Below are 26,536 nucleotides of genomic sequence, written 5' to 3'. Positions count from 1 at the left end.
CTCCAAGAAGCCTCCTCTGGCTGTCCTAGGTCCCTCAGACTTTCCCCGTGACGGGGTTATCATCATCACAGGCCATGATAATCATTTACATGTCTGTCTTCCCCTTCCCCAGATGGGGGGTAACTGGAGGCTAGTCTGACCTATTGTGGCCACCCCAGTGCCCAGTGTAGGACCTGGCTCCAGGTGGGTGCTGTCCAAGTGAGTGGGGTCCATGCCTTATCAAGGAGACATCAGGGTGCTTAGAGGGGCCACGATTTGCGATCAGAAACAGTGCCAGGTCATGACACTCCCTAGCTGGACATGGCCTCTGAGAGTTTCTGGACTGAATCAACTGTCGTGTGTGTGTGTGTGTGTGTGTGTGTGTGTGTGTGTGTGTGTGTGTGTGTGTGTTGAGGTAATGGAGGATGTGTTCCCAGGCCTGGCCATACACCATATTTTAGGAACCACATCAACCAGAGAGAAGCGTGTTGCTGCTTTATTGAAACTTCTTCCCCGTCACACAAAGCAATGACACAGGGGTGCGGTGGGGAGCCCCTTGCACAGCCCTCGCCCTCTGCACCCCCCTCGCAGACCCCAGAGAACCCGCCTCTGTGGCCTTATCTCCGCCTTTGGGTCAGCGACCTCGGGAATCCCAACCCCCAGGGAAGCAGGCAAAAGAGGGGGTGCAGGGACCAAAACCTCCCCTATGGCCCCACCAACACGAACCCCCCGGGCGGGGACTGTGCCCACAAAGGGTTTGCCTGTTTTGACTGAACTAACCTGTGGATTTAGTCCAACAAATGGGTTTGCCTGATTTCAGCGCTGAATTTCTGCTCGACCACAAGTGTCGGGCAGAATTGGGTGGCCTACAACCTATCTGGCAACGGATGGGCTGTGGGTCAGGACTCACAAGTACTGAATTGACCACAGGGGGCAGCCGGTTATTGGACTAGATTGAATTAAATGGTTTGGGGGGCTAAGTTGATTTTTTTATTATTGGATTTTATCACTATTCTAAATTAACTGAGGGTTGGCTGACTTAATAATTGCTTAAGGAACTATTGGAAGAAAATGGATGGATGTATTTGGTGGGGAGGACTAACTGATGATTACTTGACTAAATTGCTCTGTGAATTGACAACTATTTACAAACTGACACAATGGACTCTTTTGTTTGACCACATTGTTTTCACTGAAATGACAAGTGTGTTTTTGATTTGTCAGCCACTTGGTAAAACTGGTCAAGTTGAGAGGTAGTTAACCAAACTCACTGACTTTAGAAAGACCAATCGTTTAAACCAACGTCAGAGCTGATCAAAAGAAGCTGAGTGCTGTTGGACTGAATTTTTGAGACCCAATCATTCAGCCTAAAGGGGTTGACCCAGTTGTGAGCATCTCCCAGGCCCCGCAGGAAAAGCAGGCCAGCGAGCGGGACACAAGCGGATTGTCCTGAAGTCAGCCAGGTGGTTCACCCAGGCCACAGGGGCCACCTAAGCAAAGAAGCGGATTGCGAGGTAGCTCCGCCCCTCCCAGCACCAGGGCTGGGGCCTGGTGAACGTCACGCCTCTGAGTATGGGGGTGGTGCTGGGCCCCCATCTGGAATCTTGTATGGCAGAGACACAGCTTCCTCATAGGATGGCAGGACCACCTGAGAGAAACAGAGAGATAAGGGCCGAGAACTGACCAGATGGGACTCTACCCCAACCTGGGGTTAAGGGGCTCCAACCCCCACCCCTGGCAAAATGATGTTGATGATGATGATGACTAGCATGCCTTGGGCACTTACTATGTGCTAGGCATGGCATGCATAAGACAGGTACGGTTTCTGTTCCTGTAATGGACAGACTTGCCTCTGCCTGTTCCACATCAAGCCCCCTTGTTTTGATACCAACACACTGTTTTCCCTGGGAAAACATCCTCAGTCCATGTGCTTTCAGAAGAATTGATCAGCCCTCTGATCTGGGGAAGTGGACATGAGACCTCATGTCTGATGGGGTGGTCGCTCAAAGTAGAATCTCATCCCCCGGCAATCGTCACTGGTTTGGCGATAGGCTTGTAACCCAAGCTGGACCAATCAGACATGCTTCTGGGATGTCTTTCTTACTGCTGGGGCTGCTGAGAGGGTGGGATGACAGCCTAGGGATTTGGGCAACCATTTTGCTACCATGAGGAAAGGGCTGCCTTTCATCCTGAAAATAAGATCATGTCTGGACATCAGGCTTCAGCCATGCCTGAGCCAGACCTACATTGGACTTTCAAGTTCTATAAGCTAATAAATTCATTTTATTTTTTACATAAGTGAGAGAGTGTTGGGTTTCTGACACTTGCAACCCAAAAAGTTCTTGACTAATACAATCCCCATTTTACAGTTGAGGAAAGTGAGCCTCCAGTAATTTAAACCAGCTGCACTTTTCCCATCACTTTTCCAATCAGCTGCTTCTAAGCGCACTTAATCCCTCTGCCTGGAAGGCCCCTTCCCCTTTCCCAGCTAACTTGTACCCGCTGACAGTCTAAAACTTGATCAAGTGTCACCTCCTGCAGGAAGCCTTCCCTGACACCCCAGGTGAAACCAGGTGCCTCCTCCATGCTCCCATTGCCCCTGTGCTTCACACCAAGTTGTAATTGGATCTCTGTGTCTAGATTCACTCTGGACTATACTCTCCTCCAGGACAGGGTGGCATCTTAATTTTCTCTGCATCCAAAGGGTTGGATATGAGTCCAGGAAAGAGTAAGAAGCATAAAATGTTTAACGCATGAATGAATGAATAGAATCCTAGACAATCAGAGTGGAAAGAGATCTTCCCATTTCTTCTGGTCCAACCCTCGGCCTCGGAGAAACTGAGGCCGAGCAAGGCAGAGAGACCTGCCCTAAATGATACAGTGAGTGGCAGAGCTAGGACTTGACCCCCCCAGCAGGCTCACCTTCTGCAGCATCTTGGAGCTGCTCCTCTCCTCGGCCGAGTTCATGTACTTCATGAATCTGTAACATCTCCACACACACTTGAACATGTAGACCTAGAAAAGAGACCCAGGTCAGGCTGTGCTTTGTGACCCTCCTTCTCACCACCCCAGCAGACTCAGGACAGATGCTGGGCGCTTCCTGGAGACCCCCAGCTTACCCTGAAAGGTCAGACCCCTCTTCTGGTTGGAGGGGGCCTCACCTGCCCGTCTCAGGTGTTCCAGGTGTTTCCCTTTTCACTGCCCCACAGACTCATCACAGAAAGGAGCTTTTTAGAGGCCCCTGCACCACCCTCCAGCCCACCGGCAATAATCCTGCAGATTCTGCTTCTCCGCCCCTGAGGACTGAAGCTTACCATCTCCTGAGGTGGCCCCGCCCATCCTGAGACAGAGCTGACAGTGGGAAATGTTGTCTTCAAAACTGCTTACGATATGTTGTTGTTGTTGTTTTTGCGGTACGCGGGCCTCTCACTGTCGTGGCCTCTCCCGCTGCTGAGCACAGGCTCCGGATGCGCAGGCTCAGCAGCCATGGCTCACGGGCCCAGCCGCTCCGCGGCACGTGGGATCTTCACGGACCGGGGCACGAACCCGTGTCCCCTGCATCGGCAGGCGGACTCTCAACCACTGCACCACCAGGGAAGCCCAATATGTTGTTTTTTTAAAGCAGATTATCCAACAGTGTATGCAGTAGTATCCCACGTTTATAAATGCAGAAAAATTATATGTATGGATGTATATATCTGTCAGATAATGTGAGCAACGGCTTTCTCTTAGCAATTGATGTAAGAATTGGGGAGAAGGGTTCCAGGGTGGGGAGTGAAGTCCCCAGGGGTGTGTTCAAGGAACAATAGCCAATAAGTCTCTCTCTGCCCCCAAAGGAAGGAGAGCAGGTCTTGGCATCTAGAAGGTCCCTTGTTTTATGGAGCCCCATGATGGGGACTTAAAAGGAGCAGAAATAAATAAAATGAATTATGAAAGAATGAAGTACGAAGGGCCAGGGCAAAGCAAGTAGGTGAAGGGTAGCCAGTGAGGCAGGGTTGGGAGTCGGGGTACAGAGAGAACTCCCACTGGATGAAGATAAAGAACAGGAGAGGGGTGGGGAGGGATGGAGGTGTGTGGTGGGGTTTGGGCAGTTTCTCTCTAGCAGAGTCTATGACGTAAACCTCCACGTTGGTCCCCCCAAGCCTTCAGGAATGTTCTCACTGTGCAGCACTAATGCGCTTGTGCTAGGTCAGTCCTTTGAGGAAAGGTTAAAAGGAGCGAAGTTGTTTCCAGTTTGGCACCGGGTGAGAGCAGAGACTGCTCAGGGCCTGGGATGTAAGGAGGCAGTGATGTCTGGCTACACCACCCACATAAAAAGAGGGGGCGGAAATGCACCCAGATATCAGAGGTGCTGCTCTCCGAGTGGCGGTGGTTGGTGGGCTGATCGTCTTCTTTCTGCTCATCTGTAGTTTCTAAATTTCTACAGTGATCATATGTTACTTTCACAATCAGAAAAGAACACTTTTAAAAGCCCTTCCTTTTCTTGAGTCGACATCAGCCTCCCTGTGGCTTCCGGCCACAGGGCCCCATTGTGGCCTCTAGAATCCCCATGAGAGTCCTTTGGGTACTTGGAGGCTGCGATCAGGTCCCCCTTGAGTCATTTCTTTCCCAAGCTGAACTGCCCTGGTTTCCTTGACTCCCGAAGACGGCAGCGTTTTCTTGCCTCTTCACCCTCCTGTTGTGCTATTTTTTTTTAATATAAATTTTTTTATTTATTTTTGGCTGCGTTGGGTCTTCATTGCTGCACACGGGCTTTTCTCTAGTTACGTCGAGAGGGGGCTACTCTTCGTTGCGGTGCGCGGGCTTCTCACTGTGGTGGCTTCTCTTGTTGCGGAGCACAGGCTCTAGGCACGTGGGCTTCAGTAGCTGTGGCACGTGGGCTCAGTAGTTGTGGCTCGTGGGCTCTAGAGCGCAGGCTCAGTAGTTGTGGCACACAGGCTTAGTTGTGGCACACGGGCTCCGCGGCATGTGGGATCTTCCCGGACCAGGTATCGAACCCGTGTCCCCTGCATTGGCAGGCGGATTCTTAACCACTGCGCCACCAGGGAAGTCCTGTGGTGCTGCTATTAGTGCACTCCTGTCTGTCACCATTTCTCCAAGAACTGGGACCTGAAACAGGACTCTATCCTCTGGGCCTGACTACCCGTGAGAAGAATAAAACCAATCCCCTCCACCCTTCTCATCACCAAACCTCTAGTAATATGACCTCAGGGCTCATCTACATTTTGGTGCCTGGATCACGTAAAGCTTGTTAACGTGGGCAAAGCAAGACTTAGGGTGGCCCTTTCACAGGTGAGACCCAAGACCCAGAGAGAAGTGACTTGAAAACCAACCACACAGCTAGTGAGGGGAGAGCTGGGATTCAGACCCAGGACTTCCTGAATCTAATTCCAGACAAAATAGCTCCTCCTTCCCCTGGATCAGGTCTCTCTGAGTCACACATTAAGTCCCCGACCCTTGAACACAGGTGGGTCTTCACAGATCCACTTGCTCTAAAGGGGGCGTCCCCGAGGATCCCACGTGTGGGCACAGGGGCTGGTGTGGGGAGGGCTAGAGTTAGGAGCCAAAAGCAGGGGGGGCGGGGGTGGAAGACACACTTCCCTGCCTCCTAACAGTCTGGCATGGGTGGGCCCGGGGCAGCTCAGCCTCTCCACCCCTCCCTGAGCCGTGGGGCAGGGGCCGCTCACCTTCAGGATGAGGACAGTGATGAAGGCGATGGAGAAGATGAACATCATCTTGATGAACTGGTTGTGAGCCATACCTTCCTGGCTGGGGAGGTAATTCTGCAACAGATGTGGGAGCCACGTCAGTGTCTCTGGCCATAAGGAACTCTAACAGTACCCACACATCGAGGACTAAAAGCCAGCTCTCCACACACACAGGAACGTGCAGTGGCACCGCCATTATCCTGGCCCAACCCTTCAAGGGCCCTAGGAGGCCACCTACCATCAGCCTCATCTGACAGGTGGGCAAACTCAGGGAGACAGATGCAGCTGATGCCTGTCCAGGTGACCATTATCTGGCTGCTGCCCCATCCCCCAGCTGGTGGGCCACACCCGTGTCCGTCTCTGGAGGATAGTCTTGGTTGACGGAACCACCTAATCCTGAAATACCTGGGAGGTATGCCTCGTCCCCCAGGGGCACCTCACAAGCAGGACTTGTTGATGGAAGGTTCCTGCTCTGGTGGGACAACTGCTGTGGCATTTGCAAACACGTGCACACATCCTCTGACATCCTTCCCTCGAGTGTGGGCTAGAGCTAGAGACTCACTTCTCACAAATAATAGGATGTGGCAGAGGCGAGTGTGATCTCCAAGACCACAGGGCCGCTTCCTCCTTGCTCTCTCTCGGATACTCACCGGCGGGGGGGGGGGGGGGTGGTACCGGCAGCATGAAGATGCTCAATCAGCCTCATCAAAGGCGCACACGGTGGGGAATCAAGCCAAAGATCCCACAGCCACGCCAGTAAGCCAGCTTGGGAGTGGATCCTTCAGACCTAGTCAAGCCCTTGGCGTCCACAGCCCCATCCTCATCTCAGGTGCAACCTCAAGAGAGACCCTGAGTCTGAACAACCCAACTAAGCCACTCCCACATTCCTGATCCTCAGAAGCTATGTGAGGTAACAACTGTTTATTGTTTTAAATCACTGTGTTTGGGGATCATTTGTTAGACAGCAATGAAAACACCAATACCGTTTCTGCGCTGCAGTTCATACTCCAGGGCACCCTCTGGGATCCAGCAGCACTACTTCTAAAGCCACATGTCTGCCTGGCTTCTTCCTTTTGTCTAACTTGCTTCCCTCATTCCTTTCAAGCTTCTTCCTGAGAGCTCTCCTTCAGGAAATCACTCGCACAAGAATCCCTCTCCAAGCTCCACTTTTAGAGAACCCAGCCTAAGCACTGAGGCACAGAGAGGGAGAGCAACTTGCTCAAGGCCACAGAGCCAGTGATAGGAGCAGACCCTCAGCCCAGACTCACCATGTGGTTCATGGACTTGAAGTTGAGATAGGTGGGCACTTCCATGTAGGAGCTGCAGAGAGTCAGGATGCTCAGGCAGAAATCCAAGAGCTGCAGGGTCATCAGTGGGACCTTGGAGGGGCCCTTTGGAGGAAGAAGACAGACAAGCAAGTCAGCCCCAACCCAGCGGCCCGGGTACCACGGGGCACACAGTGGCCCCTCAGCTTGAGAGACTGTCAGCCAGAGACATCGACGACTCCCTGGTCCATGGTACCCAGAAAGAAATGGAGGTCCATTTCTCAGACGTTCACACCATGGGCTGGTGCAAACCCAGGACTAGGACCAGGGTCTCCTGACTCCCAGCCCAGGGCCTTATAATGTAGCTTCTCAGCCTCCTCAAGGACCACAGTCAGGGGAAGTGTGAAAAGCAACTTTGGGGAACTGCGTTTGTGATTGGCACCAGGCGTCGCGGGCATTCCCACCAAGGATGTTCACCATCCTTACCTTCCTTTCTTCAACGTGGTTACAAAGGAGAGACAAAACAGGGGCTGGGGAGGGAAACGGGGCATGTCCCGGTTCTTATGGTGTAAATTCACACGTGGTTGGCATTTTTTCCGTTCTTACCACGTGCTAAGCACCCTGTGCACGCTTTCCTCATGTACTGCTCATAAGACATATTGATGAGACATGATCTCAAGACACATTTTACAGGGAGAAACCTGGGGTGAGGGACTTCCCTGGTGGCGCAGTGCTTAAGAACCCATCCGCCAATGCAGGGGACACGGGTTCGAGCCCTGGGCCGGGAAGATCCCACATGCCATGGAGCAGCTAAACCCGTGCACCACAACTACTGAGCCTGTGCTCTAGAGCCCACGAGCCACAACTACTGAGCCTGCATGCCTGGAGCCCATGCTCCGCAACAAGAGAAGCCGCCACAACGAGAAGCCCACGCCAACACAATGAAGAGCAGCGCCCCACCCCCCGCCGCAACTAGAGAGAGCCCACGCGCAGCAACGAAGACCCAACGCAGCCAAAAATAAATTTAAAAAAAATAATAAGAAATGTGGGGTGACTTGGAGGAGCTCAGGGACTTGCTCAAGCTCACCGACTAGAAAGGACCCTGGGGGCTCCCACGCTCACTGGCCTGGGCTCCTGCACCTCCCCCGCTGGCCGGCTATGGGACATGGGACATACTCACCGCCCGGCTGCTGCTCCGGGAGACAAACTTGAGGTAGGCGGGCAGCTCGATGTAAGAGCCCAGCAGGGTGAGCAGGCACAGGAGGAAGTCCATGATTTGCAGGGACAGGAAGGGCAGCAGGTACTTCTCCCGGTTCTGAAAGGCAGGCCCAGCATGGTCAGGGGTCCCTTGCACAAGGCGCTTCCATGCAGCCTGATGGCTCCACGGGCCCCCTGGCCCACAGGTCCCTTCCGTCCCGGGGAACTCGGTGCTCTCCTGAATCACCTGTGGATCTTGGCCGAGGTCACCCCATGGGGATCCACATGCCTTCCTCTGAGTGAGGCTCTGGGCGCGGGGAGAAGGTAAGGCCCAGGTCCTGAGGGTGAGCAGTCTCGGTGTCCCAGGAGGAACCGGGAATAGTTCCCATCTACAGAGATAAGCGCCTGGGGGCTCCAGGACCAGGGTCTGCCTCAACTCGCTCTTAAGAACCCAGTGACCAAAGACTTTGTGTCCATTTGACAAATGAGGAGGGATCAGAGAAGACTTCCTGGAAGTGCGGGCACCAGGACGAGAGCTGGAAAGAAGCAGGAGGGAAGGGGAGGGTATTGGTGGCAGAAGGGCTGTCCTGAGCCAAGGCCCGGAGGTGAAGAAATTGTGCTGCTTTAACAGTGGGTCTTGACTCTGTGTGGGCCACCCCCGGGGATGTTCAGTCATAGTGAGGGACCCTGGGAGGCTGAGGCTGAAATCCCTCTCCTTCAACTGAAAGCAAGTGACCACTATGACCAGTATAAATGGGTAGGAACCCACAGCTGGGGACAAAAATCACAGAAAAGGTGGTTTCGTGGTTTCTCACGTGGTTGTCTAAAATCACTCAGGAGGCAGCCGAAACAGCCCAGACTGAAGCTCAGAGGCTTCAGGGATGACCTGACCCATTTTCCTAGCTGGACCATTTGTGTTTCTGCGTGGACCACCGGCAACCAAGGTGAAATCACTCCCTGCGGTGTAGGGCTCCCGAGAGAGCAGCGTTAGCTAGGGAGTGAACAATGGCATTTCAGGCAAGGTGGAGACATTCCAAACTAGCACCAAACCTCCACCCCATCCTGCTGGCCCTGGGAGTGCCAGTCCACCACTGTCTGTCCAGGAAGTATTCTCTTTCCGAGGTCTGCTCTCATGGCTATGTGGCGGGGCCCTAGCTTCCTGCCCTGCTGGGGGCCAAGGGACAGACGGGTTCCTTTCTGCAGGAGGCTGAGTCACAGCCCGCCTCTCCCTCTCAATCGCCAGCTGGATGGCACTGAGCTGGACGCATCTACACCCTCCCCTCTGCTCCTCTCACTGATCTCAAAACCCACTGCTTTCTCCCCTCTACCTAGGCCTCAAAATGACCCTTCTTTTCTTCTCTACCAAATTCCCTGCCACCATTTGCAGTTCAAAAGAATGCGGGTTGCCAGCTAGTTCAGCCGAAGTGTCAATGATCGGCAGTGGCCGCAGCCGGCTGTGCACACCCCCGTGCATGGAGGGTGTATTTTCACAGGGAACCGAGGCCTCCAACCTGACGGATCTGGTGTGAAAAAGGGGGTTTCCAAAAAGTAAGTGTGAAGATTTCTAGGGTGCAGATCGGATCTCCTCCAAATACCCACCTCCCACCTCCCAGCATCCAGTGCTGTCCACATAGTGGGTATGAATAGGAGGGACCCGGGAGGGCAGCTGGGCCTCCTTGCCAGCCCGCAGATCCTGGCTCCCCTTCCCCTCCCCGACCGGCACTCACCTTGACCACGCCCACCAGCAGGCTCAGGCTGATGATGAAAAGCATGGTGATGAGCAGGAAGCTGGAGATCAGTTCCGCTGAAAGGAGAAGAGAGCGGTGAGGGGCCCGGAAGTGCCCCCAGGAACCCACACCTGGGGTTCCAAGGACCACACTTTGGGAACCACTGGTGTGGGCACTATGCCCGTGAACCAGAAAGCCCAGGCCCTGCCCTCCTGCCGTTCTCAGTCTTGAGGGGCACACAGAACATTTCAGCTGACACAGGACAGTATAACACAGGGTGCAGGGTGGGAAGGGGGCCTGAGGTCTGCCTTTACCAGGATGAGGTGGGGGAAGGCCTCTGAGGAGGTGGCCTGTGGGCCGAGTGGCCAGGAGTCCAGATAGGGACCCCAAGACAGGGCCCAGCTTGGTGGGGTCAGCGCAGCTGGAGCGCGGGGAGTGAGGGGGAGCGTGGACGGAGCCACGAGGTGTGGGAATGTGGCCAGGGAGGGCAGCAGGGGCTGGAGCCCCCACGAGGAGCTGCGATTTTATTCTGGGTGACGGGCTGCTATCGAGCAGGAGAGTCCCGCTGTCACCGTTCTAAGCTGATTTGGTTTGCAAAGCGCCATCCTATCTGCTCTCACACCTGGAGACTTCAGTGTGAACAAGTGGAATTTCTCCATTTGCAGACGTCAAAAAGGACAAGTGGCAGAGCCTCAACTCCACCCCTAGCCGGTGCCCATCCCCCTGCTACCCCACCCCACTTTGGCTTCCCCTGGACCTACCGATCCTGAGGTAGCCTGTCTTCAAGAACTTGCAGGAGGCCTTGCCGTGGGCCACCTCCACTGAGTGCTCAATGAACAGCAATACGCTCATGATCTGGGGACAGAACAGAGCATCAGTGAGCCGGGGCCTGCACAGCTCCGCCACCAACCCCTCCCACCCCGAAGGCGTGCAGTCAGGGCCTGTGAGGAGGGGTCCTGGAAGAGATGGAATGCGGGTCAGTGGGGCACCCCAGGTAAAGTGTGGCCTGTACAGGTAGACAGCTCAAGCTCGTAGTTCCTCCTTCTTCCTCTTCCTAGCTGTGTGAGCTTGGGCAAGTTACTTGACCTCTCTGTGCCTCAGTTTCCCCATCTGTACAATGAGAATAATACTGATAGCTTCCTAAGGAGGCAGATGGGAGGAGTAAATGAGAACATCCCAAGAGGGCGCTTAGAACCACACCCAGTTATCCATAAAGTGATAACTGTGACCTCTGAAGGTCAGGCTTGAGGAAGTGGGGGAGACTGAGGGCTCTCACCAGTGACTGGGCCCCTGCTCTGCACCTTGTTTTATAATGACAAACTCTGAGCATCATGGGATCTTAGTCACAGCATCTGAGCATCACAGAACTTCAAGTTCTTGGGATCATCAACACAGGCCTGGGAGCATCTGACCTGTGAATCCCAGCCCCCATGGCCCCTCAATTCCCATAGGCAAATGGAGATAATAGTAACACCTGTCTCATGAGGTTGTAGTGGGGCCAGATGGGATAATTCACCTGCCAAATAGTAAGCGCTCAATCTGTGCTATTATTATTGTTATTATTCCCTCTAGACTATAGGTTCTAGGTAGGCAAGGACTGTGTCTCTCTTGTTCACTGCTCTAGCTGTTGTAGATGAATGAACAGAAGGATGGATGGAGGGATGGATGCATGAACGAATAAACCCTATTCCCTCAGGGGAACCTTGCTAAGAATGACAGAGAAGGGGCAAATCTAATGGGCATGAGTGTTGCCATGGCCCTGGCAATAACTGAAGTCCAGCCACAAAACTGCAGATTGAAAGAACCTTGGAGGTCACCTTACCCCTGCCCTCCATCTTCTAATGCAAGAATACTGTGCCATGCAGCCTCTACTTAAATGCTTCCAACCACGGGGAACCCACAACCTTCTGCGTGTCCATGTTCTCACAGCAAGGCTTTCCCCCCACCATACACACACACTTCTCCAGATGCCATCTGCCCACTCTGCCAACGAGATGTCTCCTCCCTTGTAGCGGACGTCCTACCTCTATTAATATGGCCTAAGTTCACACTGGCTTTCTAGGCGGCCCTCCGCTAGTAACTGCCGCTCGGCTGACGAGCAAATAGACGCCCACCATCTGTTTCCCCCTAGCCGATTGTGTGGCTTTTTTTAGCTCAGACATAGGTTTCGATTTGTCTTCGTACCATATCACATCTTGTTCAGGGGACAGAAAGGGACAACAGAGAAGACTGACGAGGAACTGGGCTCCAGAGCCAGTCAGAGGTGGATTTGTATCCAGGTCATTATGTGACCTTGGGCAAGTCACTTTACCTCTCTGAATTCCCTCATCTGGAAACTGGCAATCACTGGATTTAATAAGGAACAAATTGCATTGTATTTGCGAAGCACTGAGCTTGGAGGCTGGCAGCGGGTGCTCAGCAAGTATAATCTGCTTTTGGCTGGTGTGAGCTTACGTGGGGCAGTCTAGCAGTACCGTGAGGAGAGTGCCAGGGGGCTGACAGTGAGCTTGTTCTAGCTGCCCCCTCTACGTGGTGTGGGGTGAACCAGAAAGGCTTTGTTTCACCAGGAGAGTGGAAAACAGCTCAGAGCGGAAAGCAGACATGGCGGGGGCTGTGGCTGGTACCCACAGGAAACAGCTCGGAGAGAGAAATGTGGCTTCCTCATCCCCTAAAGCCTGGAGCTCCAGCCCCTCTTCTCCCAGTTTCCCCTGTAATGAGGAAGAGAGAAAAGGAGGCAGATGACGGTTCAGTCCAGGACAGAACAGGGCACCCTGAAAGACTGGGAGCTCTGGGGCTCCTGCGGTGTGCCAGCAGAGCACAAATGAGTCACCATGGCTGGGCTTAGAAGGGCGCTAGCATTCATCAGCCGTGGCACAAGAAGGCTTTTGAAGTCCCAAGAGTCCAGGATTGTCTGAGATCTAGATAGAAGCTCAGAATCAGACAACCCCAACGTCCAATCACTGGAAAGAGCCTCTGCCCACTTATTTTATAAGTTCCTTCTGCTTGTTTTCTAAGCTCAGAGAGGTTAGGTGGCTCGCCCAAGGACACACAGCAAGTTGGGGACAAAGTGGAGACCGGAGTCCCAGTGTCCCAGTGCTGTCCTGATGCCTTCCCACACACCCCACTCCCCGAGTCACCTCAGAGCCCTGCTAGCCCCGACCCCAGAGGGCTCAGATATTTTGATCATGTGCCTATGTCAACAAAACCTTTTGCACACACTACTCTCTATTTCTTGATTTCCAAACTATATGCATGTGCTCCTGTCTTGATTTATAATGAACATCATAAAACACACATACCAAAAAAATCCAGAAATGAACAAAGAACATGATTGACAAATTTAGAAATTCTAATATTGCCATTCTGAGGCCCCAGTGGTCACCTTGGGTATCACCCCACTTTGGAGACCAGTGCTAACCCACAAACCACTCCCCAGATCCTCAGTTCTGGCCCCAACATCTCCCACAGCCCTGCCACCGTGTCTGCAATCCTGCCATTAGCGTCCCAGCTGCCCTTCTCCAACCACACCTCCTGAATATCCTGGGACCCCAGGAAGGGGAGGGAAGAGGAGGGACATTTGTACAGCCCGACTCCGTGCCAGCTTTGCCCCACACCATCCCAGCGATCCTCCCAAACCCAGCCAAGAGACTGTTCTTAATGCTCCCACCCCCATATCACAGATGAGGAAAACGAGGCTCAGAAAAGTCCAGTAATTTGTCCAAAGCCCCCCAGCTGATCATCTGTAGGGCCGCGATTCAAACCCAGGCCAGTGGGCCCTGGACCTGATTCTCTTCCCCCCTCCACTGTCCTCCCAGCATCTCCCAGCCTCCTAGCTCTGCCTGAGGCCTGCCCTCCTCGCCCACTCCCATGTGGGTGCCCAGCAGAGTCAGCAGGGCACCCACCTCCTCTTCCCTCTGCCGTCTCCTCCACCTCCCACAGCTTGTGCAAGAAGCAGCAGCAGACACCAGAAGCATTTCTACTTTTGTAAAAACCACCTGTGTTTAAAACCAACCTCATCCTTTTCTCCATTTCACCTTCTCAACCATCCTGTAGAGAGAGGGAGATAATTCTGTCCCCATTTGCCAGACGAGAACCCTGAGTCTCACCGAAGGCAAGAACTAGCCCCAGGTCACAGAGCAGGGCAACCTCAGAGTCTGACTCAGACCTTCTGCTGGCCCCTAACCTTCAATGGAAGACACCAGTCCCTGATCCAGGAGAAAGATAGGCGTCTCAGCTCCCTAGGAGATGGGGTGGAGAGGAATTGACATTTCTTGTGCACCTACCGTGTGCTTGGACCTGTACACACAGGCTTGCACCACCATCTCCCAAAACCCTGCAAGAGAGGCAACATTTTCCCCATGGTATAGATGAGGAATAAAAGCTCAGCAAGGAAAATTCACACGCCCTGTGTCACGTGGCCAGGCTGGGATGTGATCCCTGTTGCCTGGGTTCCCAGGGTCCAGGCTCCACTCAAGGCTGAGTGGTTGCTCTGGGGCCCAGCCCTGGTCTCACCAACCATCTGGCAGCTGATCCCCATCCTTGGACACCCGCAGCTCAGAGGACAGCAGCTGGAACTTGAGACCGCTCCCACTGCCTCACGGCTGTGTAACGCTGGCCAGGTCCTGGCTCCTCCGTGGTCTCAGTTTACCTCCTCCAGTCAACGTGGAGAGTCACCCCTATTCGCACTGGAATGATTGAACTCCTGCCAACTGCAGCACGTCATACCTAGGCTGCCCAGGGTCTCCCACCCCAGAGCTGCACCCCACTCATCAGAAGGCCCTCACTGCTCCACCCAAGTCCCCAACCAAGAGCTGTTTGTAATTCCAGAAAGTGCCTGGCTTACCTGTAGCATAAGCTGGGAGAGGCCAGGAAACTCCAAGAGTCAAGATTTCCCAGGCCACCTGGCCCTCCCCTTCCCCTCACGCCCCTGGTTTCCACCTGGACACAGAACTGCCCTCTCCCTGATCTCTGAGGACCTGCCTGGGCCATGACTCATGCCCTCCTGCTACAAGAACGGGGCTTCTCTCCTCCCACAGTGCCCAGGCAGATGGCATTCACTCGCCCAACTTTTCCTCCATAATAGCATCTCCTCACTCACTGTACCTTAATTCCACATGGTGAGATCACGTGGTTAAGAGCCAGGTGCTGGAATCAAGTGGCCAGGGCCCCAGCCCCAGCTCTGTGGCCTTGAGCAAGCCACTAACCTCTATGATCCTCAGTCTCCTCATCTGGGAAATGGGGCTAATAACTGGACCTGCCTCGTAGGGTTGCTCTCAGGTCAAATGACGCGCCCGCGCCAACCCTGGCATACAGCAAGTGCTCCATCAGTGCACACTGCTGGGCAGGCACACACTTGCTCCCTCGTTTCTTCATCCAGTAAACACTCTCTGAGCACATGCTGCCTCCAGGCCCTGTCTGGGAAAACCACGGACCCTGGCCTGCAAGTGTCACAGTCCCCAGGGGAACCCAACAGGTGACCAGTGTGTTTAGAATCACGACATGGGACATGCAGGGGACTCAGAGTCCCCTGATGAGGGAGTGATGACAGCTGTTTGGAAGGCACAGGGAGGGTTTCACAAACAGGAAAAGCTTGACCGTGGCAGAGAGGAGAGAAAAGCATTCCAGCCAGAGTGATCATCGTGTGTAAAGGCCCAGAGCCAGCAGTACAGACCCAGCGAAACCCCGGGGGCAGGGAAGAGGCAGGGAAGGCCTCTTGCCTGAAAGAGGGGATGTCACTTGTGGGAAAGTGAAGCCCAGAGAGAGGCAGTAGCCAGCCCAAGGCCACACAGCAAGCGTGTTGCAGAGTCAGAATCAGCCTCAGTCCTCCTGACACCACACCAGGGCTCGGGCTGCATGACCGAATCAGTCCTGGCCACGCTCAGCACGCCCACTGCCACCTCCACTCTCCATTCCCCTTTCTCACCTCTTCCCTCGGCTTCTCCCTGGTTTCAGTTCTCATTTTCATCCCCTCCCCGACTCTTCTTTCTCAGTAACAAACACAACTTCCCTAAGCTGAGCAATGGAGGAAGTGGCTGGGAGGCCAGGAGAATTTCTACTTGTTTTCCTGGTGGCTCTGAGAAGCAACCAGCAGCCTGAGCTGAAATGAAGGGGGCAGCAGTTGTAGGAGGAGAGGAAGAATCAGGTAGGGTGGAGGGATGAGAGCACTACTGAACATGGCCGTGGCCATAACGATGGCGATGCCGCAGCTGAATGGAAGAGAGATGAGGGTCAGGTGGGACTGACAATGGTGACATGCTGGGAGGCGGAACTGGCCGTCCCGTGGCTGCATTTGGCAGGCCGGTGACAGTTATGACCCTCTGGGCAGTGATAATAGAGGTGGCGGTGGATGCTGCAGGGGTGCTGGTGATAGAGGTAACCACAGGGCTGCTGGGAAGTGGTAATTAACTGCAATGACAGTCAGGCCATGCTGTGCTGCTGCTGTTGATGGCAGAGGTGAGGGCATGTTCTGATGGTGGTGACACCAGATCCCCTGGCTCTGGGGATCAAACACCAGTTCCCGGTCCGAGAACATGGGCCCACCCTCTCGGACCTCCTGGGGGGCTTAAGACACACCGTCTCATAAGCAGGCAGGCAGGAACCCATCCTCTGAGCTTCCGGGGGATAAAATTTACAGGGACACCCAATGCTCAGTGAGCATTTACTATGTGCCAGCCAGTGCGTGGACACTTTCCTGTCTGTTAACTCCACTTCTCCTCACAAGTCTGTGAGGTCAGGACTGTTTACCCACTTACGTCCAAGGAGAACAGGGACTGTGGGTGCCGCGGCCGAAGCGGCACAAGGAGTCCGGCCTGGGCTTGTCCTCAACCCTTCCCAACAGAGATAACGCCGTTTGCACAATGGGAAACCGGTCCCAAGTGCACAGCCCTTCCTGCCCCTCTCCCCTTCCAGGGCTGCTCCACCCTGACCCTACATCCTCCGGCTCTGGCGGCCTAAGAACTCAGGGGCTCTGACACTCAGACTGTTATTATTATCACTGTCGTCCTCTTCGTCTTCAGCAGCAGCAGCATCGCCCCCACCCTGAAGCTCAGTCCCCTCTACCTCACCCACCCACCCTGTTTTCCCTGGGGGTCCCCTGGGGCTGTCTGGCGAGAGGATGGGAGCAAAGAACCAGATGTGTCAGCGTCAAGAGGAAGCTCCCCTCCCCCAACCCCACCCCATACTTCCTGTCACAGCTTATCGGGGGCGACTGCGTGGGGATCATTCCCCCGCCGCTGCAGCACTATCTCCCCAGCCGCCTCCCCAGCTGGCCCAGATAAACATCACGATGTGCCCCCCCTCCCCCCCCCCGCCCCCCCGCCAAAGCCAAGGCTCAGCTGTTGCCCCAGCCGGGCAGCCTTCACCTCCCTGGGAGCCTGGCTCCTCTGGAGGCTGCGGCTCTGCTGTCCACCCTCCCATCCCCGCCCCCTCCTACTATTAATTGTCCCCCCACAACCCCGCCTGGCCCCTTTACTCCTCTGTGCCTCAGTTTCCTCATCTGTAGAACAGAGAGAAGGCTCCACCCACTAGCAAAGCTGTAGTGAGGAAGGAGGACATGACGTGACATATGTCTGCTACCAAAGATGATGATTCAGAAAGATCGAGTGACCAGCAGAAGCATTTGGTGTGGACTCCAAGCCACAGGTCCCCGTGGCCGTTGTAATAGCCCACCCTGGAAACAACCCCAATGTCCTCCCCCAGTACAACAGGCCAAATACATTGTGATATATTCATGCAGTGAAATACTAGACAGCAAGGGGGAAATGAGCTGGATACACACGGCCACACGGAGGAAGGTCGCAAATGCAATGTTGAGAGAAAGAAAGAGCCCATGTTGTGTAATCTCATCCCTGGGTACTTCTAGAACTACGTGTGTTGGAAGAAGTCAGTGGGGCCCACGTAGTGATGAGGTGGGGACACCAGGGGCCCTTGGGGGCTGGTCCCATCCTATTTCTCAATCTGGGTAGAGGTTACCTGGCTGTTCACTTTGAAAAAGGTCACCAAGATATGCACTTATATAAATTATGCATCAATAAAAGGTTTGCAAAAGTAAAATAAAATCGAGATTGGCTGCCACCGGGTCAGACCCTGGGGATTACACAGATGGATCAGGCTGGGTGAGCCTCCGGGCCTCCAGGGCGGACCACATGACCCCCAGGACCCCAGCAGGTGGGGGTGGGAGCTGCCCTGGGATGGAGGGAAACGCTGGGAGCTCAGGGTCCAGGAGTTGGGGCTCCAGGAAGGCTTCTGAGAGGCAGTGAGTCTTAAAAGAAGATTTCTCCCAAAGGGCAGTGGGAAGGGTGTTCCAGGCAGAGGGAACAGCAGGGGCGAAAGCAAAAGAGAGTGAGACGCATTTAGGAAACTGCAAGAAGCTTCTCTTGGGGAACTGTGACTTGGGCTTACCATGTGCCAGGTACAGAGGAGGCCCCCAGGAAATGGCAGCTTCTGGGTGGCTGGGCCAGTGGAGGGATGCAGGAGATGCTAGGGGGACATGTGGTTTTACAGGGATGTGACTTTGGGGTCAGCAGGGGTGGGAGAAGGAGCACCCCGGGCAGAGGGGACAGCTTGTACAAAGGCCGGGAGCTGCCAGAGAACACAGTTCGGATGGCGTGTGCCAAGGTTCATCACCCTGCAGGGTGGGAAGGGCCAGGACGGGAGCAGCTCGCTCTGGCACCACGTCCAGGAAAGCCAGCGTGTCATCCTCTGAGCCCTGTCCCTTGCCTGTGCCCTGCGTGTGACAGCCCAGCAAGGCCTGTCCTCTGCTCTCTGCCCTTTGACCTTTCAGACCTGCCCCCATGAAAGAAGACAGGATGGCAAGCCTTCCCCTGAAGGAGCAGGCACTAAGCGCAAAATTTCTGGCCCAGGGAATCCCAGTGGCTTCTGTCATTCTTGGTAGGGGGAGCGGTGGTCATCCTTTATAGGCACCCATTTGGGAGCTCAGAGTCAGCCTCCAGGCTTGGTCCACACCCCCATCCTCCTCCACTTCTTGAGTATCTAGAGAAGTACCCTGCACCCACCAAACAATCCCCATAAAACATCAATTCCTTATTTACCTTCAGGGCAAAGGTCCCCACGTGACAGTAAATGTTACTATTACTGGAGCATTTAGGAGAGGCCAGGTCCCCTGAACACTGACACACACTCATTCATTCGTCCTCACCTCAGCCTTATGAGGCAACTTCAATTATTATTCCCATTTTCCCCCCGTTTTGCAGGTGCCATTGAGACTGCATCTTTGCATGTGGGCTCCGTGTTTCTAAGAACGAGGCCCCCCGGATATTACGGTTGAACCTCACCCCATTGCTGCCAAGAAGCCTGCCCCTCCCCCACCGCGGTCTGGAGCAGCAGCAGGGGAGCCTGGGCCCCGAGCAGGACACCCGGGCTCTTGTTCTTTATCTACCCCGGGCTGCAGAGTCGCTTGGCCTGTCCAAGCCTCGGTTTCCTCTTCTGTCACATGGGGGCTCCAGGGGTAGCTACAATGTGTGAGGCACTCGCTGGGCGCTAGGTGTGTCTCCCACCTGGTTTCCTTTGAGTCTCTGACCTTGCAGGTCACAGTTATTGGCCCCCAGTTGACAGGGGAGGAAACTGAGGCTCGGGGAGGGGGAGGGACACGCCGGGCCTGCAGCAGGGCTGCGGGTGGAAGGCGGGAGCCGGCGCCTCACTCTGTACAGCTCCCTGCTCAGCTTCCTGCCTCATTGGAGGTTCTGTGCACCCTCCCCTTCCCCTGGTGGGGTGCGGGTCCCCTGGGAGACCAATGCAGGCCTCATAGTGAGCTCAGAGCGAAGCCCTGGTTCCAGGCCACTGCCCTGGGCTCAAAATAAAAGCCTCACTTCCTGGGAGGCTCTGGACTAGGGTGGTGACCAAGAACCTCGGCCCACCCAGGCTCTGCCTTCCAGCCACGGGGCCGGGTCTGAGTGGGGCCCCAGCCCCTGCACCAGCCCCTGGACCCTCCCCCAGGTTGGTGCCTCTCCCAGCTATGGCCCTCTGACAGCAGTGGGTCCCTCTGACCAAGGTGATGCCCGATGTCTGGAACCACCATTCCCTACCCCCCATTCCCAGAAGCCCCTTCCCTTCCCTTCCCTTCCCTTGGGCCTGAGAACCAGGAAGTGGGGAGGGGATAAGGCCCAGCCTGGGGTCTGGCCTGTCCTGGCCCACCTCACACAGATGACTGGTCACCATCACTCAGCCCACCAGGCCTGGTGCAGGAAGAGACCAACTTTGCCCCCAGAAGGCCCTGCGTGTCACCCCGCTTTGGCCCAGGGGGTCCAGCGGTCCTCTCGATGGCTCCAACATTTTATAAGCTAGAAGGCAGAGTGCACACCCCAGAGATGGGGAGCACAACTGAGTTCCCACCAGGGCCCCTTGGTCAGGGCACTGGGGAGGGGCCACGGCTCCCACTCTACCCCACATGGGAGCATCAGGCGTGAAGGCAGAGGTTCTAACAGACGACCTAACAGTTGGGACCTATTTTTAGGCCCCAAACAGATGAGCTCTCGAAAGGGGAGTGGCCTCTGGTCACGTCCCACAGCCCACACTGGGCACTCGCCTGCCAGCCCTCCTCTCCAGTGGGGTCACATCAGCTCAATACCTCAAAACAGTCACCCTGAGACAGGGACCACTGGCCCCATTTAACAGAAGAGAAAATTGAGGCTCAGACAGCAAAGGCACCTGCCTGCTCAAAGTCACATCATGAGTGAGTAATAGAGACAGGTCTGTGATCTTTTCCATCCCAAAGTGGAGCAGAGAGAGAAGAGCCACTGGAATTCTGAGGAGGACAAGCAGGAGGGCTTCCTGGAGGAGGAGACTTCCCATGAGCTGGACCATAAAGAAGAAATGAAGACTGGGTGACGGAAGGGTCTCTCAGAGAGACAGACCACCCCTGGGCCGTGGGCCAGGTAAAGAATTCATTTGTTCACTTGCTGGCTCATCCCACACACCAGGGTGCTGGTAGCTGGGGCCTGGAGCAAGACCTTCCCCCACCTCCCTGTGTGACCTGGAGCAAGTCAGGGACCCTCCTGGGCCTCTGTTCACTCATCTGTTAAATGAGAGAACTGGGACAGAGATCCATCCTTCTACCATGAAACCTGAAAGAAGTCAGGCATTTGGTCCAGTCTTAACCCTGCTGGCCTCTGTAGCCTCCCCCACCACACCTCACGACCATCCTGCCCTTGACCCCAGCTCTATGAGCTTCTCCGTGCTTCCAGAGCATCACCTGACCTTTCCTACTTCCCCGCCTTTGCTCTCTGCTCCCTCCACAAGCATATGCCCTTTTCCCCCCAACATTCCCAAGCAAAGTCCCACTCATCCTTATCACTCCGGCCTCCTCCCAAAAGCCCTCGCTGCATCCCCAGCGTCCACCCCAGGGCTGGGCTAAGGCCTCTCGTCTGTGCCCCCATAAGAGCCAGCACTGTCATCCATCAACGCCATTATCACAGTTTTTCCGTGGCGGGTTGGAATCCCTAGAGGGCAGAGGCCAGGAGTGAGTCAGGCCCATGTGCTGGCCTGGGGCTGGGCACCAAAAAGAAAGACACGTTTGAGAACAAATCTGCCTTCACTGGAGGCTCCTTAAAATAATGGAGGTTAAGTGCTCTATTATTAGCGGTGCCTCAGACACGGAGCCTGTTGTCAGCACAACTGTAAGTCAAGTGGTCAGACCCCAGAGCACCGGTAGAGCAAGTCACTTCACAGTAGAGAAACCTGACAAACGCGACCTCAGCCAGGTGATCAAGGTCAACATCAAGTGATAAGACACGCGGAAGTACACCCCCTTGATATGAAGTGCGGAGAAGGGCACTTTACCTCTGTGGTCATCCTCCCCAAACACATTGCCCAAGTCTAACCATGAGAAAAGCAGGCAAGTCCCATTTGATGAATATTTGACAGAATACGTGACTAGTACTCTTCAAAGCTGTCAAGGTCTTCAAAAACAAGGAAAATCTGAAAACTCTCACAGCCAAGAGAAGTCTAAGGAGGTGTCATGACTATATATAACATGGGATCCTGGAAGAGAAAAAGGACGTTAGAGAAAAGCTGAAGAAATCGGAATGAAGTATGGACGGTAGTTAATAATAGTATATCAATATTGACTCATCAGTTGTGACAAACGTACCATATTAATATAAGATGCTAACAGTCATGGAGCCCAGACGTGGGGTATACAGGAACTCTGTGCTATACAATTTTTCTGTAAATCCAAAACTGTTCTAAAATAAAACGTTTATTTTAAAACGTAATACATGTTCATTGTACCAAATACAGAGAATACAGAAAAGTAGCAAAAAATGAGAGCTTTCACAATCTATAACCCAGAGACAAGCCATGGCCAGCATCAGTCTCATTTCCTCCCGGCCCTGTTTTGGTGTATCCTGTTGCTACAGGGTTGAAATCGCCACAGCTTTAAGCTTTTGATCAGACAACACATTTCTAATGGAATTCCAGGTGCCTTGGACAGGAGAGGTTAGGGAGGGAGATATTTCTAGGCAAAAAGGTCTTCTGGGTCCCTCTCTCCCGCCATTAACTTGGGACAGACATGCTTTGGCTCGCCAGGCAAACCAGAACGAAAGAGGCCAATTTACAAAAGTTCTCTGACTCCTCTGTGTGTGCAAGTTGGAGTCAGAAAATGTTCATGAACCAGGGAATCCTCTACACAAACCCAGTGAAATGCTGAGGAAGGTCCTCCAGCCATTGGACACGGAGGTCCTCCAGTAATAACGGCCCGATGACTCAGTAAAGTGGGGCATTGTCTCAGGATGCCAAGAGCCCGATTTAACCCTCCCCAGAGGGGTCCGGTCCACGAATAGCTCTCCGTGTGCAGGGCCGTCGCCCATGACTGGCTCCAGACGACGACCAATCTGGGTGATCAACACATCTGGATGGCAGCTTCTCTTTTTCCATCCAGATGTTCGAGGCCCTGACAGCACACCTGCCGCCCAACTGCCAGGCCACAGAGAAAGCCCCCAGGCCCTGCCCTTTCTGGGAAGGAGCAGAGGCCTCTTACAGAGGAAGCAGGAGGATGACCCTCCACTGGAATCACTCAAGGACCCCAGCCCAGAGAAGACCTCCCGGGGCCAGTTGTACAGCTTCCAGACTTTTCTTCTGTTCTCCTGCCTTCGGGTCTAGAACATCCCATGGCTCCCCATGACCCACATTAAAGACAGTGGTTCTCAACTGGGAGTGATTTCAGCCCCAGGAGACATTTGCAATATCTGTAGATATTTGGGGTTATCACAGCTGGCGGTGTGCTACTGGCATCTTGTAGATAAAGGCCAGGGATGCCGCTAAACATCTTACAATGTACTGTTCAGTCCCCACAACAAAGAATTCTCCAGTCCCAAATATCAATAGTGCCCTATAGTGAAGGCCCAGCCTCCAGCCTGTCCCTCCAAATCCCTCCCACCTCTCGCTGCCCAACCTAAAGCCCCCGGGTTAGTCTATGTAGGGTCCCCTGCACAAGCCACTGTCCTCAGCCTCCACACCTCTGCACACCTATCCCTTCCCCATCCATACTCCCCACAACCAAACTCTACACCTCTGCCAGTGACACCTCCTCCAAGAAGCCTTCCTTGATCACTTGCCCACACATTCTCCAGCTCTTTGGGCAGGAACTGATGTCACTTAACTGTGTACAGGTGAGGACCTCAGACGGCATGATCAAAAAGAAACCGCAAGGGTTACAAAACCCAGGGTTTGCAAGTCAGACCCAGCAGCCTGCAAATGGATTTGACTTGGTCTGCACAGGGATTTCTTTTTTACCTCAAATCAGTCATCAACATGGAAACAGCAGAAATTGTGACATAAAAGCCTCTGTTTCCTGTTTCTCCAAATGTCAAAAGAGCGGCTGCTGGGGCCCACATTCCTCCATGGCAACAATCAGCGGAAACAGAGAGTGGCCGCCAGAATAGACCCAGAACAGGCTCCCCAGGTCACTGCAAGGTCCATCTGCCCCACTACGCTCACTTACAGGAGCTGCCTGGCCCCTGGAGGCATTGGAGTTTGAGACCTCTGAGCTGGTCCATACCCTCTTGTCCATCATCTTATAAAGGAAAAACTGAGGCCCAAGGGAGCAGCTTGTCCAAGGTCACATAGCCAGTTAGTGGCAGAGCAGGGGTAGGGACCCAGGGGCCTGCTTCCCACGGCGACACCCCTGCTTACTACACTGTGTTTCCAAGAATGTTGCACAATCTGAGAGCTTGAAGAGGCCCTAAGGACTTGGTCTGGGGACAGTCAAGAGCCATTCACTCCTCTCAGGAGCACTCTTGCGTTGGAGAAGCTAGGCAGAGCAACCTCTGGGCCCCGCCCAAAATCAGTGTTCTGGGGTCTGACTGCTTGACTTACAGGTGTGCTGGCAGCAGGCTCCGTGTCTGAGGCACTGCTAATAATAAAGCAGTCAAACACCTGTCAAGCACTGCTCTGTGCCTTGTAGATATTTACTCCCTTGATCCTGAGAACAACCCTAACAGAGAAGTATTATTATTCTCATGCGCATTTTTTAGACGAGGAAACGGACATTCAGAGAGGTTAAGGAAGTGGCCTGAGGCTGCACAGCTAGGAAGTGATGAGGCCAGGATTTGCACACAGGAGTCTGGATCCAGAGGCTGTGCACCAAACACTGAAGAGCACCAGCCCTCCGAAGGCTGGGCTCTTGCCAGCAGCCCTGCCTGCTCTGCGTGCGGCAGGAAGCAGATGCAGCCAGGTCTGAGCAGTTTCCAGCGGCCCATCACAGTGTGCCAGATTTAGGCTAATTTTGAGGAAGACCTTCCAGGCTCATAAAAGAACTGTTAACCACAGGCCCTGAGTCACCCTGGGAGGAAGGCCCCCGGGTCTGGGGGAGCTGAGTGTGGCTTGGAGCTGTGGGCTGAGGGGATAGTTCTGGACGGGGCAGAACAGAGACCCCAACCTCCAGCCACCAAGACAGAGGGGGAGCCTCTGGCCCCAGGGGCTGTGACTCACGCAGAGTCACTCTGAGTTAATAAGAGACAAGACTCCGTACCCGGCTGTGCACACCAGCCTCCAAAGGGGAACCTCTGGGTCCGTTCCTCCTCGGCTGGGCCCACAGGCGCTCAGGCCAGGCCAGGCACCCTGCTCGTATGTAAGCTAAGAGGATACAGCCCCCTCCCTCGCCTCTGGAAGCACAAAGGGGAGGTTCGCACTTCTCATCCCCTCCAGTGGCCCAGGCCCCATGCCTGTGACCTGACCCCATTTCCTGACAATGATCCCAGCTCACATGTCTCTCAAGATTCCTGGCTTCCAAAGCACTTTCACATCTGCTGCTCCGTTTGTACCCGGATGAACTTGTGGCTGCTAAAGGTCCCATTTCACAGAGGCAGAAACTGAGCCTCAGAGAGAATGTGAGGTACGTTTGCTTAGAACAAGGACCCCGCCTCCCACTCCTGCCACTGCTGCAGGGTCCCCTCCCCCGCTTTGGACAGAGAAGGAGCCCAAGGCCCGGAGCAGGGCAGGGACTTGTCCAGGGTTCCAAGAGGAGGTGGTGAGCAACGGTCCTCCCGTTCGAGGGGTCTCCATAGATCGGGGCCGCCCTCACACACACACACGCACACAGTGTCCCGGGCCGCCTGCACACTCACCACATGGTAGACGGCCAGGGCAGTGGTGGCGATGCGAACGTTAAAGCAGCAGCAGGTTTGGCGGATGGCGGCCGCACGGGGGGCCATGGTGTTGCCTCCCCTCCTCCGAGGCACTGACAGGGAAGGAGCCAGGAGCCTGGAGCAGAGAAGGAGCCAGGAGCCTGAAACAGGGCAGAAAAGGGAAAGCTGCGGGCGCCCTCCTCACTTCCTTCCTGCCCCTCAGACAGGCAGGGGTAAGGGCGTCACAACTGGGGCGGGGCAGCTGGGAAGGGCCCCAGCTTTCCTCAGAGCACGGCAGCAGGCCCCTGCCACTCCCAGGAGGGGCTTCCCTTACACCGTCGGTACCTACCACTTGCCAGTCCTGGGGTTTAAGCAGTTTCACCCATGCCTTGCTTAGAGGATGCTCACCACCACCCTTGGAAGCAAGGACTGTTAGCAATCCCATTTCCAGATACAGACACAGAGGTCCGGAGAAGTCAAGGCATTCAGCCAAATCACACAGTAGTCAGTGCTGGTGGCAGGATTCAAACCCAGGTCTGTCCGGCTACAAAAATAGCTATTGTCTAGTATTTCCTACATGTTCTAAGCATGGTCCTGGATCCTCACCTTGAATCCTCTAACCACCCCTTTAATCCTCTCCTCAACCCTTTGAGAGAGATACTATTATTATCCCCACTTTGCAAATGAAGAAACTGGGGCACAGAGAGGGGAAGTGATTTGTCCGAGGTTACACAGTTAGCCCGTGGAGGAGTGGGAATTTGAACTAAGGCTTGACTGGTTCTAGAAGCTGTCCCCTCGGAGCTGGTGTTCTCTTCACTCTACCCCAAGCCTCAGAGAGAAGCATGTCTTCTTGAACTCTGTCCAAACCAGGACAAGAATAATTACTAAACAAGTCCATCAACGTGCGTCAGGCCCTGGGCTAGGCTCTTCCCACAGCTGGGTCATTAATGCGTCACAGCAATCTGGGAGACCTGCCGTCAAGCCCCCCTTTGTGAGCCTCAAGGCCCCCTGATGCTCCCAGGCAATCAGGGATCCCCCCCACCTCATTCCTGGGAAAAGTTGGAATTAATCTACCGTGA

The 26,536-nt window shown here is 54.4% G+C and overlaps 1 protein-coding gene across 1 annotated transcript; it reads right to left on the bottom strand.

Moving 5' to 3' along the window:
• Positions 1-453: 453 nt before the first annotated feature.
• LAPTM5 (lysosomal protein transmembrane 5) lies at positions 454-25,670 on the bottom strand. The gene is made up of 8 exons (XM_030871855.2): positions 25,458-25,670; positions 10,638-10,731; positions 9,877-9,953; positions 8,133-8,267; positions 6,956-7,078; positions 5,667-5,762; positions 2,902-2,994; positions 454-1,627 (listed from the first exon to the last, which is right to left on the bottom strand). Exons 1-8 carry the CDS (start codon positions 25,542-25,544, stop codon positions 1,538-1,540), a joined length of 795 nt encoding a protein of 264 aa, XP_030727715.2. The 5' UTR covers positions 25,545-25,670; the 3' UTR covers positions 454-1,537.
• Between the last annotated feature and the right edge of the window lie 866 nt (positions 25,671-26,536).

This window comes from Globicephala melas, chromosome 1 (assembly GCF_963455315.2).
Source record: "Globicephala melas chromosome 1, mGloMel1.2, whole genome shotgun sequence".
In the NCBI taxonomy this organism is placed as follows: Eukaryota; Metazoa; Chordata; class Mammalia; order Artiodactyla; family Delphinidae; genus Globicephala; species Globicephala melas.
This window is presented reverse-complemented; position numbering and strand designations above follow the sequence as displayed.